Source organism: Salmo salar, chromosome 03 (assembly GCF_965601325.2).
Source record: "Salmo salar chromosome 03, fSalSal1, whole genome shotgun sequence".
NCBI classification, from domain to species: domain Eukaryota; kingdom Metazoa; phylum Chordata; class Actinopteri; order Salmoniformes; family Salmonidae; genus Salmo; species Salmo salar.
This window is the reverse complement of record NC_138293.1, coordinates 24,550,883-24,567,682: the sequence shown is the minus strand read 5'-3', so window position 1 is coordinate 24,567,682 and position 16,800 is coordinate 24,550,883. Positions and strand designations below refer to the sequence as shown.

Sequence of the window (16,800 nt, the reverse complement as noted above, 5' to 3'; positions counted from 1 at the left end):
GTAGTTCGTTCCAGTCATTGGCAGCAGAGAACTGGAAGGAGAGACGGCCAAAGGAGGAATTGGCTTTGGGGGTGACCAGAGAGATATACCTGCTGGAGCGCGTGCTACAGGTGGGTGCTTCTATGGTGAGCGGAGATAAGGGCGGACTTTACCTAGCAGGGTCTTGTAGATGACCTGGAGCCAGTGGGTTTGGCGACGAGTATGAAGCAAGGGCCAGCCAAAGAGAGCGTACAGGTCACAGTGGTGGGTAGTATATGGGGCTTTGGTGACAAAATGGATGGCACTGTGATAGACTGCATCCAGTTTGTTGAGTAGGGTATTGGAGGCTATTTTGTAAATGACATCGCCGAAGTCGAGGATCGGTAGGATGGTCAGTTTTACGAGGGTATGTTTGGCAGCATGAGTGAAGGATGCTTTGTTGCGAAATAGGAAGCCAATTCTAGATTTAACTTTGGATTGGAGATGTTTGATGTGAGTCTGGTAGGAGAGTTTACAGTCTAACCAGACACCTAGGTATTTGTAGTTGTCCACATATTCTAAGTCAGAACCGTCCAGAGTAGTGATGCTGGACGGGCGGACAGGTGTGGGAAGCGATCGGTTGAAGAGCATGCATTTAGTTTTACTTGTATTTAAGAGCAGTTGGAGACCACGGAAGGAGAGTTGTATGGCATTGAAGCTTGTCTGGAGGGTTGTTAACACAGTGTCCAAAGAAGGGCCAGAAGTATACAGAATGGTGTTGTCTGCGTAGAGGTGGATCAGAGACTCACCAGCAGCAAGAGCGACATCATTGATGTATACAGAGAAAAGAGTTGACTCTAGCTTGCTGATAACATCTGACTTGATGGGACTCCTGTATTACTGACTATATAAAATAAAACGTCCAATGCCAAATGGAAATCATTTCAGATTCTGTAATTGATAGACATTGGTAGTTCCAATCAGACAATTTCTATAAACCAAATATATTTTCCTTAGTGCAATGTTTGGTGAATACATGGTGTTGTTTTCTCCTCAGTCCTCCTTTTAATGCTGTGTGTACTGATTTAGTTCTAAACGGCCATCATCAAGTCCATCCTCACCTCCTCCATCACTGCAACATATTGTACAGTCTGCTGAGAGGGTCATTGGCTGCCACCTGCCCTCCATTGAGGTCCTGCATGACTCCAGGGCAAGGAAGCGTGCAGGAAAGATCATTGCTGACCCCTTCCACCCCCTCTTCCAAAGACTCCCCTCTGGCAAACGGTTCAGGTCAATCATGACCAAAACCTCCCGCCACCTGAACAGTTTATTCCCCCGTGCCGTGGTCCTCACCAACTGGCCACCTGGTACACGATGATCCTCTCATCCATGGATATCGCATTCTGCACTATTCATACACAGACTATGCAACCTGCACTATCATCCCAGAACAACACATTGCGCTTTGCACATCTCATACATGCATAGTTTATGTATGTGCATCTGTGTAAATTCTGCATCTATATATTATTTTTTTGGTCTGTATATTCTGTTTATCGTCTGTCTGTACATTCTGTTTATTGTGGCAGCACCATTTCACAGAGTCAAATTCCTGAACATGTGAATAAAGCTGATTTAGCTGGTTTATCATATGTCAGTTTACATTCTATTATTTGGGACTAGTTATGTACTGTATGAACTGTAGCAGATTCTCCCTTTTGTGTCTTCATATAATAAAAAATCCCCATGTGCTGTGTGTGTCCTTGGGCTTAAGAATTCTCTTCGGTCATAGTCACACATTTCTATATGCAGGAACTCAAACAGGAAGTGCCCATCGTAAGGACTGTTCAATACTGGTCTGACCAATCATAATCCATGATTCAAGATTGTTTGATAACGCGGACTGGGATATGTTCTGGGTTGCCCCTGAGAATAACACTGATGTACAGTTGAAGTTGGAAGTTTACATACACTTAGGTTGGAGTCATTAAAACTCGTTTTTCAACCACTACACAAATTTCTTGTAAAAAAAACTATAGTTTTGGCAAGTCGGTTAGGACATCTACTTCGTGCATGACACAAGTCATTTTTCCAACAATTGTTTACAGACATATTATTTCACTTATAATTCACTGTATCACAATTCCAGTGGGTTAGAAGTTTGCATACACTAAGTTGACTGTGCCATTAAACAGCTTGGAAAATTCCAGAAAATGATGTCAAGGCTTTAGAAGCTTCTGATAGGCTAATTGACATCATTTGAGTCAATTGGAGGTGTACCTGTGGATGTATTTCAAGGCCTACCTTCAAACTCAGTGCCTCTTTGCTTGACATCATTGGAAAATCAAAAGAAATCAGCCAAGACCTCCACAAGTCTGGTTAATCCTTGGGAGCAATTTCCAAACGCCTGACGGTACCACAATCATCTGTACAAACAATCGTACGCAAGTATAAACACCATGGGAAGACGCAGCCGTCATACCGCTCAGGAAGGAGACGCGATCTGTCTCCTAAATATGAACGTACTTTGGTGCGAAAAGTGCAAATCAATCCCAGAACAACAGCAAAGGACCTTGTGAAGATGCTGGAGGAATCAGGTACAAAAGTATCTATATCCACAGTCCTATATCGACATAACCTGAAAGGCCGCTCAGCAAGGAAGAAGTCACTGCTCCAAAACCGCCATAAAAAAGCGAGACTACTGATTGCAACTGCACATGGAGACAAAGATCGTACTTTTTGGAGATATGTCCTCTGGTCTGATGAAACAAAAATAGAACTGTTTGGCCATAATGACCATTGTTATGTTTGGAGGAAAAAGGGGGAGGCTTGCAAGCCGAAGAACATCATGAAGCACAGGGGTGGCAGCATCATGTTGTGGGGGTGCTTTACTGCAGGAGGGACTGGTGCCCTTCACAAAATAGATGGCATCATGAGGATGGAAAATTATGTGGCTATATTGAAGCAAAATCTCAAGAAATCAGTCAGGAAGGTAAAGCTTGGTCACATAAGTTGGGTGAATTTTGGCCCATTCCGCCTGACCGAGCTGGTGTAACTGAGTTAGGTTTGTTGGCCTCCGCACATTGCTCATCCCTAATATTTCTATATTTCTTAATGACATTTACTTTTTTGATTAATGTCTATTGTTGTGTATTGTTAGATACTGTATTACTGCACTGTTGGAGCTAGGAACACAAGCATGTCGCTACACCTGCAATAACATCTGCTCATTCTACGATGTTAGCTAGAGCTGACTGTCTGCTTTTCATTTAACAGACAAACGTTGTTTGCTAACAAGTAATTAGCTAGCTAACTTTATCAAGTAAATCACACTCAACTCAAGGTATAGTATACTTATTAGAATTTATTTCCCAATTAATTTGGTTATCATGCTGCTGGGTTTCCCAAGTCGTTCAGCGCTTACTGCTCAAGCCGTCTATCTCAACCAGGGCTGCACAATCCTCTGTGTGGACATCTACCGTCCTGTGGGTTTTCAGTCCAACCCTAATTTAACACACCTGATTCTACTAATTAGCTGCTCAACAAGACCCTAACTAGCTGAATCAGATATGCTAAATTTGGGTTGGACTGAAAACCTACAGGACAGTAGATCTCCAGGAAGAGGGTTGGGTAGCCCTGATAAACAAACAGCTCTGCAGTGCATCACAAACAGAATGCTTGTAATAGCCAATCACAACACTGGACTGGCCAATAGCAGGGATTTGCTTGTTCATCCAACAATCCAGTGAAAGTGATCTATCTAAGGTTTCTAGCCAATCACCTGTCTTTATTAACCCCGCCCACCTGAAATCCAAACCAAAGGTGCCAAGTCTTGAGCGAGAGCAATTTTAGAAATTGAGAGCGAAAACTTGACAATGACAAGTGACTATTGCTGGTGAACAATTTAATGCATTCGAACAGAATTTTTTACACATTTGAAATATATTTCTTTTTTTACATTTCTATATGTATTTTTGATCTGTGACTGATGTTCTGCTCGCTCAAAGTCACACTTGCAAGCTCTCAAGTTTAATTTGCGCTCTCAACTGGCCTGTGCACTCGCGGGACCCGTCCTCTGCTCACTCGACCACATTTCTTCTCTCTACCCAGTGTTTGCTTGCGCAATGATGTTTAATTTTGCTTGTGCGCACCATCTTGTGTGCGTTCGACTGTTGAATCAGATTTGACACCATAGAAAGTAGCCAAAACGACTCGCGCTCATTAGAGACAAGCTTGTTGCTGCCATAAGTGATCTATCATACCATCTGGTAGTGCCTGTCTTGACTGCATCAAATCAATGAAAATAAGGTAGCCAGCTAGGTAGCTAAAGTAGCCAAGCTAAGTTGGCCAGCTAGCTAACTAAAGTAGCCATGATAAGTTAGCCAGCTAGCTAACAAAAGTAGCCAAGCTAAGTTAGCCAGCTTGCTTACTAAAGTAGTGAGGCTAATTGATGCTATTTTGGTGCTCTCCCCGTCCTTGTCTAGAGGAACTCCATCCATATGAAACAACAGCCTACATGTTCATTGATCATTGTAGCATACTCCTTCCCATTTAACCAACTTATTTCCATAACTTTTATTCCATTTTGCATTGATTAGAAATCTCCCACTTAACTTGTTCCACATGGAGCCTCTGACTGTAGCGCCACTTTGATTGACCGACAATAACAACAAGCTACACGTGTAGGGTACCGGTACGTCTTTTTTATGGGGCGCACTCCTAAAAACGGTCATAAAACTATTACAATTTAGAATGTAATGGTCTATCCTTGTAAGCAATGTTGCAATGCAGACAAGTGTATTACATTTTAGACAAAGCCTTTAAAAATATATATAATAATCAAAAAACATTATACTCTCCCAAGTAATCGAATACTAACCTCCGTTTGGATATTTCAATATTCGAATAACCATTTCCATCCTTACTAAATACCTATCAGCAGGGCCTGTCAAAATCTTTTGGTTTTGCTCTGATACAAAGCTATGTGGATGATGATAGCTTATCAGACCATGAAGGGAGGCTGTGCTAAACCATGGCTAAGTGATGCAAATGTGGAATGCTTCAGGCTAATGTAATGTGCCACATTTTGACTTAACGTACACTGTTGAAGTGTGTATGTAACTCACTGCATAGAAGATTAAGAGAACCCTGCATTTATAAAATCCTGATTAGAACTTTTAATAAATAGAACCATAAATAGAACCCTTTAACGATGAGTTGGTTACCTTGAGAGAGTACCCACTGGTTCAGTTTGACGTGGTACAGGATGGACCTCAGCCTCCATTGCTGGATGAGTGGGTACCCAGAGACCTCACTGTAGTTCACCATTCCTGTAAGAGACACAACATATCATCAGCTATGATTTTCCATTCCAGTTAACAATGCTTTGAAGCATAACATGAAAGAGGTAGATTAACATAAAAAATAACTCATGTTAAGGACAGACAATAACTTGTAATGCACATTCGCAAATAGTGACTCTCTCTTATGCAACATTCAAACAGTGGCTGTCGGTGACAGATCATTAATTCACTTTCTGAGGGGTTGGAAAAATACTGATCCACACAAAAGACAATCATCTAATGGTATCATGCACTTTGACTTGATTACTAAACCACCAGATAACAGAATAGAGAAAAATCATTCACATTCTGCATGACTACAGAGGCTTGACGAAAACCTTAATTGGTTAGTCCATCAAAAATGTTTTTACAGATGCCTTGCTTCTTATGGTAATGATTGACTTGGTCAGCTTGTTGTGGATAAGAACAAATCATTGATGGCAAGAAAAGCATAACAAATGTGGCTATGAAAATACATTGGGACGTGGCAACATTCATCATCCAAATCCTTTCTCCAGATGAGATGAGTCATTGCTATTCTACCTCTGGTTTCGGTGCGAGTTAAGATCCCTCACACATCACCGTATGTAGCGTTGGCACGGTGATAAATCATCTCATCTCCTATGGCAACTGTCAGCAAAGCTGAGCTGTGAAAGATATCACACCCATATCAATGTAACTTTCCCTTCATATTTTAAACATCTGGAAGATATCAAAAGCCACAACATATACTTGAAGCTTTGGGAGTTGCTACATTATCGGTCAAAACATCTGCGAGACATAAAAGAGCACATTCAGGATGTCATGGAGTAATTCACAACTGTATGAGGACATTCTGGGCCCATGTCACAAAATATCACCCTTCTAGGAGGCAACTACATGTTTCGACACCCAGAGGAGGACAGACACTGAAAGATAGATTTTATTCTACTGAAAGTACTACTGAATGAGAACTGTAGTATTGTATTGTCAATGTGGTATCCTATTGGTATTGAGTGATTAATGCCAGAACTTACCAATTCACGACTGTATGAGTACCTATCATGCTTCTGAGAGACACTGAAATATATACTTTTTGTTTCCATTCCTAGTGAAATGAGAGCCGTGTTGTCCTACTGATATTGTATGGGTAATTTGTGTTCCACTGGAAAGAACACAAATACTGTGTAGAGGATCATTGTCTTTCAGTATAAATAAGGGGTAATGCATGCACTGTATTTGTAATTCAGCTAGAGAGCCAAGTGAAAATTGTGCCGGTAACCGTTCCTTTTCAAAGCTATTCTCTGGAAATGAATCGCTTGGCAGTGGCTTGACATATTGTATGAACTTGATGAATAAGGCTCTAAATGTGATGTTCACGCATTGTCCTCACCTTGAACAACATTCATTTATCCCTTCTTATGGGAAAACGCTCCCCAAACAATATAATTCCTGGTTGTACGCGCAGTGCTGCACCGTACCCGTCCCGTTATAAAATTAATAACAAGCCAAAACATATACAGGCTATATTCTTTCTTTTCAAAGGCCTTGTCTCCATTTACCCCTTGGGTGCTCTGCTCTCGTTGTCTGACAGAATGATTCATATGACTGAACTTAACAGTCTCTACCTAGCAAACCAAAATTGGTTCTGTGAAAGTTCCCAGAACATTCGTCAGGTCACAGCAAATGGTCTCATAACACAAAAAGTGTCCAGTCGTGCTGATGATTATAGAACATTTGTATGAAACATTCACCTGATGTTGCAAAAATGTTCCTAGAATCTGTTATGTAAAGGTTCCCAGAATGTTTCATTAGGTTGTGGGAAGTCTGGTGAGAACATTGTGGGGACATCACAAAAGATATGTTCACAAAACACAAAAACTGTCGTTGTTCAGATGGTTCTACAATGGGGTTTTTTAAGGTGCAAAAAACAATCTGATGTCGCAAGAACGTTTCCAGAACAAATTTCAAATCAAACTATTTGTCACATGCTTCGTAAAAAATAGGTGTAGACTAACATTGAAATGCTTACTTACAGGCCCTTCCCAACAATTCAAGGAGAAAGAAAAGAGAAATAATAGAAAAGTAAAACACGCAACAATAAATACATACTGAGTAACAATAACTTGGCTATATATACGGGGTACAAGTACTGAGTCGATGCGCAGGGTACGAGGTAATTGAGGTAGATATGTACATACATATAACTAGGAATAAAGTGACAGTAGCAGTAGCAGCAGCTTATGTGACAAGTCCAAATAGTTTGTGCAAAAAGGGTCATTGCAGATAGTCCGGGTAGCTATTTGGTTAACTATGTAACCCTTTCCTGCAGTCAATGACCAAAAGTGCCCTCTTTGGCCTCATGAGTGGAATGTTATTAATATTTTTCATAATTCTATAATTCATTAAATAAAAAACGAAAATCCGGTGTATTAACATACACTAGAATGAACATAGATTGAAGAGAGAAAGAGAAAATACACAAATCAAGGACTAGGAAGCAGAGGAGATCCGAATATCAAACCCAATGTGTAATCATGATGGAGCTAAGATCTAATACCCTGAGGGCACTTTAAATCTCTGTGCCACCACGGCCAAATCTTTTTCTAGAATCTTCTCTCAGGAAAATTCATAGCGACAACCACAGGTGGAAGATATCTTATGGCTCATAGAACCCCATTAACTATGGGACCCCATGTTCCATTTCACTCTTGGATAAGTAAAAGAATGAATGACTGAATGAAGATGTGGAACACTGGGAATTACCAGGCTGACACCCCTCCACTAATCTAATGGCAAACTCAATGTGCGTCCCAAATGAACCCTATTTTCTATATAGTGCACTACTTTAGACCAGATTCCCCATATGGTGCACTATGTAGGGAATTAGGGTGTCATTTGTGACACATCCGAACAGTAATATAGCAGCAGAGCCCCACTCTTTCTCAGGATACTGACAAGAGAACTAAAGCCTATAGGAGGAGCAAAATGTTAGCTCTTGAAAAGATGTATGGAATGGCTGTACATAATGCCTCAATAATCCAATGGCAAAGTTAATGGTAGAAAATGATCATATAAAGTATATTCAGAAAGTAGACCCCTTTTCTCTGTCATTAATCTACAAACAATACCCCATAAAGACAGAGCAAAAACAGTTTTGAAAGTTTATCAAATAAAAATACTGGAAATACCACATTTACATAAGCATTCAAACCCTTTACTCAGTACTTTGTTGAAACACTTTTGGCAGCGATTACAGCCTCGAGTCTTCTTGAGTATGACGCTACAAGTTTGGTGCACCTGTATTTGGGGAGTTTCTCCCATTCTTCCCTGCAGATCCTCTCAAGCTCTGTCAGGTTGGATGGGGAGCGTCGCTACAGCGATTTTCAGGTCTCTCCAGAGATGTTCGATCGGATTCAAGTCCGGGCTCCGGCTGGGCCACTCAAGGACATTCAGAAGCCACTCCTGTGTTGTCTTGGCTGTGTGCTTAGGGTCATTGTCCTGTTGGAAGGTGAACCTTCACCCCAGTCTGAGGTTCTGAGCGCTATAGAGCAGGTTTTCACCAAGGATCTCTCTATACTTTGCTCTGTTCATATTTCCCTTGATCCTGACTAGTCTCCCAGTCCCTGCCTCTGAAAATCATACCCACAGCATGATGCTGCCTCGACAATGCTTCACCGTAGGAATGGTGCCAAGTGTCCTCCAGACATGGCGCTTGGCATTCAGGCCAAATCTTTTAATTTGTATTTTTTTATTTAACTAGGCAAGTTAGTTAAAAACAATTCTTATTTTACAATGACGGCCTACCCCAGCCAAATCCGGACGACGCTCGGCTAATTGTGCACCGCCCTGTGGGACTCCCAGTCAAGGACTGTCATAGGTTTCGATGAAAGGTGACCAAAACGCAGCGGGTTTAGTGCTCATCTTCGTAATTTATTAAAAAGAGAGTGAACACTTAAACAAAAACAACAAACCGACAATCAACAGTTCTGCAAGGTACACAGACTGTACAGAAAGCAACCACCCACAAACCTAAAGGAAAAACCAGGCTGCCTAAGTATGGCTTCCAATCAGAGACAACGAAAGACACCTGCCTCTGATTGCAAACCATACTCGGCCACACATAGAAAAATGAACATAGAAAAAGAAAACTAGAACATATCCCCTGGAAACAAACAAACCCCAAAACACACAGAAACAACACCCCCTGCCACGCCCTGACCATACTACAATGACAAATGACCCCTATACTGGTCAGGACGTGACAAGGCTGGTTGTGATACAGCCTGGAACCAAACCAGGGTCTGTAGTGACGCCTCTAGCAATAAGATGCAGTTCCTTATACCGCTGCGCCACTCGGGAGCCCAAACTAAAATCATAGTTTTATCAGACCAGAGAATCTTGTTTCTCATAGTCAGAGTTTTTAGGTAACTTTTGGCAAACTACAAGTGGGCTGTCATGTGCCTTTTACTGAGGAGTGGCTTCTGTCTGGCCACTCTACCATAAATGCCTGATTGGTGGAGTTCTGCAGAGATTGTTGTCCTTCTGGAAGGTTCTCCCATCTCCACAGAGGAACTCTGGAGCTTGGTCAGAGTGACCATTGGGTTCTTGGTCACCTCCCTGACCAACGGACAATTCCTTCGACCTCATGGCTTGGTTTTTGCTCTGACATGCACTGTCAACTGTGGGAGCTTATATAGACCGGTATGTGCCTTTCCAAATCATGTCCAATCAATTGAATTTACCACAGGTGGACTCCAATGAATTTGTTGAAACACCTCAAGGTTGATTAATTGAAACAGGATGCACCGGAGCTCAATTTCGAGTCACATAGCAAATGGTCTCAATACCTACAGTTGAAGTCGGAAGTTTACATACAACTTAGCCAATTACATTTAAAGTCAGTTTTTCACTATTCCTGACATTTAATCCTAGTAAAAATTCCCTGTCTTAGATCAGTTAGGATCCCCACTTTATTTTAAGAATGTGAAATGTTAGAATAATAGTAGAGAGATTGATTTATTTCAGCTTTTATTTCTTTCATCACATTCCCAGTGGGTCAGAAGTTTACATACACTCAATTAGTATTTGGTAGCATTGCCTTTAAATTGTTTAACTTGGGCCAAACGTTTCGGGTAGCCTTCCACAAGCTTCCCACAATAAGTTCGGTGAATTTTGGCCCATTCCTCCTGACAGAGCTGGCGTAACTGAGTCAGGTTTGTAGGCCTCCTTGCTCGCACACAGTTTTTCAGTTCTGCCCACACATTTTCTATAGGATTGAGGTCAGGGCTTAGTGATGGCCACTCCAATACCTTGCCTTTGTTGTCCTTAAGCCATTTTGCCACAACTTTGGAAGTACGCTTGGGGTCATTGTCCATTTGGCAGACCCATTTGCGACCAAGCTTTAACTTCCTGACTGATGTCTTGAGATGAAGCTTCAAAATATCCACATATTTTTCCATCCTAATGAAGCCATCTATTTTGTTAAGTGCACCAGTCCCTCCTGCAGCAAAGCACCCCCACAAGATGATGCTGCCACCCCCATGCATCACCGTTGGGATGGTGTTCTTCGGCTTGCAAGCAACCCCTTTTTCCTCCAAACATAACGATGGTTATTATGGCCAAACAGTTCTATTTTTGTTTCATCAGACCAGAGGATATTTCTCCAAAAAGTACGATCTTTTTCCCCATGTGCAGTTGCAAACCGTAGTCTGGCTTTTTTATGGCAGTTTTGGAGCAGTGGCTTCTTCCTTGCGTGCGGCCTTCCAGGTTATGTCGATATAGGACTCGTTATACTGTGGATATAGATACTTTTGTACCTGTTTCCTCCAGCATCTTCACAAGGTCCTTTGCTGTTGTTCTGGGATTGATTTACACTTTTCGCACCAGAGTACGTTCATCTCTAGGAGACAGAACGCGTCTCCTTCCTGATCGGTATGACGGTTGCGTGGTCCCATGGTGTTTATACTTGCGTACTATTGCATGTACAGATGAACTTGGTACCTTCAGGCGTTTGGAAATTGCTCCCAAGGATGAACCAGACTTGTGGAGGTTTAAAAAAAAATTCTGAGGTCTTGGCTGATTTCTTTTGATTTTCCCATGATGTCAAGCAGAAGCTTCTAAAGCGATTACATCATTTTCTGGAATTTTCCAAGCTGTTTGAAGGCACAGTCAACTTAGTGTATGTAAACTTCTGACCCACTGGAATTGTGATACAGTGAATTAATTATACATGAAATAATCTGTCTGTAAACAATTGTTGGAATTTTTTATTTTTTTATTTGTAATAAATTTGCAACCATTTCTCACATTGTTATTATGGGCTATTGTCAAGTGTTCTGAATACTTTCCGAATGCACTGAATGTTATTGGAATAAATCACTAGGACTACCACTCATCTCTCCTTGACCGAGTCTTCTCATATGAATAATTTTCATTGCTCCTCAATACATAAGTCTAATGTCATCAGTTGAAAGGCTCTCATACAGTATTGCATAAGTGGTGCCCTCTCTTCCATAACCATATTCATTACAAAGCATACTCTACACCACAGCATCCATAGTACACCTAGGTAATATTGAAAACAATATATCCATATTTCTAAAATGTATTCTTTAAGAGGTACGTGGAGATGCACAATTTGTTTGCTAATTGAAACAAGAAAGGTTATTTGGATAGTTTGCATAATGTACTGCAATCAATTCAAATCATATCGAAAAGATAAACGGATGTTAATGCATTTGTTACTCAAAAAGTCAGATATGCAGAACAGGTTATGTGATAAGTTCAGGATAATCATCCTCTTGAGGATACAATCCCGATAACGGGATTGGTTGGACAACAACCAGTGAGATAGCACGGCGCGATATTCAAAACAAAATAATCTCAAAATTAAAATTCAAGTATTATACGGCATTTTAAAGATACTCTACTCGTTAATCCAATCACATTGTCCGATTTCAAAAAGGCTTTACGGTGAAAGAAAAACATTAGATTATTTTAGCATAGCACCTAAGCAAAAAAAAGAAAAGCCATTTTCCAAGCACGATAGCCATCACAAAACCAGATATACAGCTAAAATTAAGCACTAACCTTTGACAATCTTCATCAGATGACACTCCTAGGACATCATGTTAGACAATACATGCATTTTTTGTTCGATCAAGTTTATATTTATATCCAAAAACCAAATTTTTACATTGGCGCGTGACGTTCAGAAAATGTTTTCTCCCCATAACTTCCAGTGAATAGGCACATTTAATTTATGGAAGAACTCATAAACGTTGAAAAAATGTATAACAATTATTAAAAAAATTAGAGATAATCTACTCCTTTATGCAACCACTTTGTCAGATTTCAAAATAACGTTACGGAAAAAGCACATTGTTCAACATTCTTCAATGCTAAGCTATTCAGTTAGCCTACTTCCACGGCGTCGACAAATCTCTAACAATATGTTCGAAATATTTACTTACCTTTGCTGATCTTTGGCGGAATGCACTCGGATGGGCACCCACTTCCACAAGAAATGTTCATTTGTTCTGCAAAGTCCATCATTTATGTCCAAATACGTCTATTTTGTTGACCCAACCGGAACACTTTACAATGCCATGTGGCGTGGACGCAAATCCATAGACGAAATGTTCAAAGTTCCATTACCGTTTGTAGAAACACGTCAAACGATGTTTACAATCAATCCTTTAGGGTCTTTTTTTACGTAAAATTGTGATAATTTTACAACCGGGCAATAGCTATTCATCCCAGAAGAAAAATATAAAACGATGACGTCACGTGCATGCGCATCATAAGACACCTCTCCTCAGACTGGCCAATGATTGACTGAGCCAAAATGATCTGCCCGGTAACAGCTGACGGTTGAAACCAGTTCCTAAAGATTGTTGACAGCCAATGGAAGAGTTAGGAGGTGTAACATAAATCCTATGTCACTGTAGTTTTTCAAGGGATTCAAAACAAAAACTACATTTCTAAATTCTCCCACTTCCTGATTAGATTTTTCTCAGGTTTTTTGCCTGCCATAGGAGTTCTGTTATACTCACAGACACCATTCAAACAGTTTTAGAAACTTCCGAGTGTTTTCTATTCAAATCTACTAATAATATGCATATTCTATTTTCTGGGCCAGAGTAGTAACCTGTTTAAATTAGGTACGTTTTTCATCCGGCCGTGAAAATACTGCCCCCTAGCCCCTAGAGGTTTACGTTTAAGATTAAGGTAAAGTTGACCAACATGGAAGGTTATTTGTTAGACCACTGCAACTGAAGATATTCTGAACACTAGCTTTCCACTCTTCACTCAAGTTTTGATTGTAGATGGGCCAAAGTAACAAACCTGGTAGGAGACCTTGAAGCACCATAAAAGGAATGAAACATTGAAACTACAACAGTAGGAACTTCCTACATTTAAAGAATCTAACTAATTGAGGCCATTCATCAATCAGCATCAAAGACTTTAATTAACGAGGCAGATGCTGCTCATACTGAGGCTGCATCCCAAATGGCATCCTATTCCCTATATAGTGCACTACTTTTGACCAGAGCCCTGGTCAAATGTAGCTCACTAAATAGAAAATAAGGTGGCATTTGGAACGGAACCTGAGTTTCTTAAAAAAATTCAAGGTGACATCCTTTCCATTTTAGCATTGCTGAAGGTAATATAGGAACTGTCAGTGTATCATAAACTATCTCCCAGGTACCTCTGTGCTTTAGTGGTCACTTCAATGAAACATGGTGAAGCCCCAAAATTGCCCTCGCTAGAAGCCTGTGTTTCAGACATAAAGAAGTGGATGGCTGCAAACTTTCTACTTTTAAACTCGGACAAAACAGAGATGCTTGTTCTAGGTCCCAAGAAACAAAGAGATCTTCTGTTGAATCTGACAATTAATCTGGATGGTTGTACAGTCGTCTCAAATAAAACTGTGAAGGACCTCGGCGTTACTCTGGACCCTGATCTCTCTTTTGAAGAACATATCAAGACTGTTTCAAGGACAGCTTTTTTCCATCTACGTAACATTGCAAAAATCAGAAATTTTCTGTCCAAAAATGACGCAGAAAAATTAATCCATGCTTTTGTTACTTCTAGGCTGGACTACTGCAATGCTCTACTTTCCGGCTACCCGGATAAAGCACTAAATAAACTTCAGTTAGCAGGACTACCTGGTATGATGACTCCTTGCTGTCCCCAGTCCACCTGGCCGTGCTGCTGCTCCAGTTTCAACTGTTCTGCCTGCGGCTATGGAACCCTGACCTGTTCACCGGACGTGCTTGTTGCACCCTCGACAACTACTATGATTATTATTATTTGACCATGCTGGTCATTTATGAACATTTTAACATTTTAACATTTTGACCATGTTCTGTTATAATATCCACCCTGCACAGCCAGAAGAGGACTGGCCACCCCTCATAGCCTGGTTCCTCTCTAGGTTTCTTCCTAGGTTTTTGGCCTTTCTAGGGAGTTTTTCCTAGGGAGTTTTTCCTAGCCACCGTGCTTCTTTCACATGCTTTGCTTGCTGTTTGGGGTTTTAGGCTGGGTTTCTGTACAGCACTTTGAGAATATCAGCTGATGTACGAAGGGCTATATAAAAATAAATTTGATTTAAAATTTGATTTGACTAGGCCATATGCTGCAGCTTTAATTGAGAGGGACATGGGGAGAAGGGACTCTGTGTCACAGTATGAATCACTGCCATTCTGCTTACGTCAATGATCAAACCACCAACCACCAGTTCAGTTTGTACTTAGCCCACCAAAGACTTTCCAAATAAGTATTTGTAGCCTACTATAATCCTGACACTAGAAATAAACAACCGTCTCTAACTAGACTGTAGTGTCAGTCAGTTTACACTTCTGAGAAATGATTTCCCTGTGTTCTCTCACGTCTTACAGAAACTGAGATCAATGTCGGTGTCTCCTCAGAGGAGGCCTGTAGATCCCAGAGGAACAGGTGCTCATCATGATGGCAATCTTTGTGAGGGGCCACCCTTAAGGTCCCTGCTCCCATGCTGGGCCCCCACTATATTAATTATCACATCTAATGCTGTCAGTTAACTAATTGACGTTTACCGCAGGAAATGAGTCAAGCAATTCTATGTGATTAATCAATGTCAAAGAACAAATTAAACCCCAAATGTGATTAACATTGAGGGCTGCATCCAAATGTGAATTTTAATGGAGCTTGGCTTTTTCATGTACGCCAGAAATTAAGTTTTACTACTCACAGGTATAACACGTATTTATACAATGCTGTTGTCATGGAAATATATCCATGTAACTATACACCAGGGATCATCAACTAGATTCAGATTTTTTCTTGAGCGGATGGTTGGGGGGCAGGAACATAATTACGAATAATTTGTAGACTGCAAATACATTGACCGCAAGAAGCCCCAAAAAATCGAATGTTTGCCTTACATTTGTATATGATCACGTGTCTCTCTATTATGCGTGGGAATACTTGGGAACAGATTTATTAAATTAAAATCACTTGGAGCTGATTTCCTGGTGTTTTTACAGACTTTTATGTCCAACAAAAAACAAAGAAATACTAACTTTTTTTGTTTTTTTTTGCTCAGAAAACTTGGGGGGCCAAATGAACCGCGGGCCAAATTCGACCTGTGGGCCGCTAGTTGGGGAACCCTGCTATACTCCTACTACTAGTAGATTACTGCAGAAACGTGACCTTTTAACCTTTTTACCCGTGAGTTCCATATATCTCTAACGTGAGTTCCATATATCTCTAAAGGTCGCCCTAGTGCGAGTTTTTTCATGCACGGATGTCAGAATGCACTCACTGTCCCAAAATGTGATTGTTACGCAACAGGAAAGTTAACCAGCGCTGCCCTCAAACCTGCTAATTATCTATAGGCTATGTTTCAACTTGTCAATTTCAAATTAATTTCTAACAACTTTATTTTCTAACAGTTTGAATTAAGGTGTGTTCCGCCTCCTCATTAATTCATATACGAAGTAGCCCATTTCAATGTTGCGGACAATTTATGTTTGAGGCTTTACTGAGCCGGACAAACTTCTCTCTTCAATGAGAGGCCAAGCACTTCGCCAGTGCTTGGCTGAAAAGTTGCCAAACTAAGTTAATATTTTTCAGGCAATGGGCGCAGCCATCTTTGACTTTGACTTTGTTTATTTGCGCCTAATAGTGAATGGCATTGTGGGATACGGAGCTTTTGCTTGTCAAACAAAAACAAACATGGCTGCCATCATAAAGAATTTAGCTGAATCTCTTTCTAAACAATATTACATTTCTCCCTTGTGCTCACCTGAGATGTGATACGTTGTAAACAAGTCTAGCTGTTAGGTCGCTAACTTGTTATTTAGACTGGTTTATGGAATGAGTTTGGCTGTGGATGTGTTCCGTGTGATGTTTGGATGACAAAGTTCACATTTATCTTTTACAATAAAAGGTGAAATTGAGGAATAAAGTTGTGAAGACCTTTAATTCCTATCAGTACAAAACATTTTTGTCAGATGCTTTTCAGACAACATTG

The 16,800-nt window shown here is 40.6% G+C and overlaps 1 protein-coding gene across 9 annotated transcripts in view; it reads right to left on the bottom strand.

The window, feature by feature from the left end:
- LOC106599413 (astrotactin-1) overlaps positions 1-16,800 on the bottom strand; it is a 282,536-nt gene that overhangs the window by 119,747 nt on the left and 145,989 nt on the right. For all 9 annotated transcript variants that reach the window (XM_045714659.2, XM_014190633.3, XM_014190634.3 and 6 more), the window contains one exon: positions 5,184-5,288. In XM_045714659.2, coding sequence (XP_045570615.1) covers positions 5,184-5,288 — 105 coding nt within the window. The remainder of the gene's footprint in view (positions 1-5,183; positions 5,289-16,800) is intronic.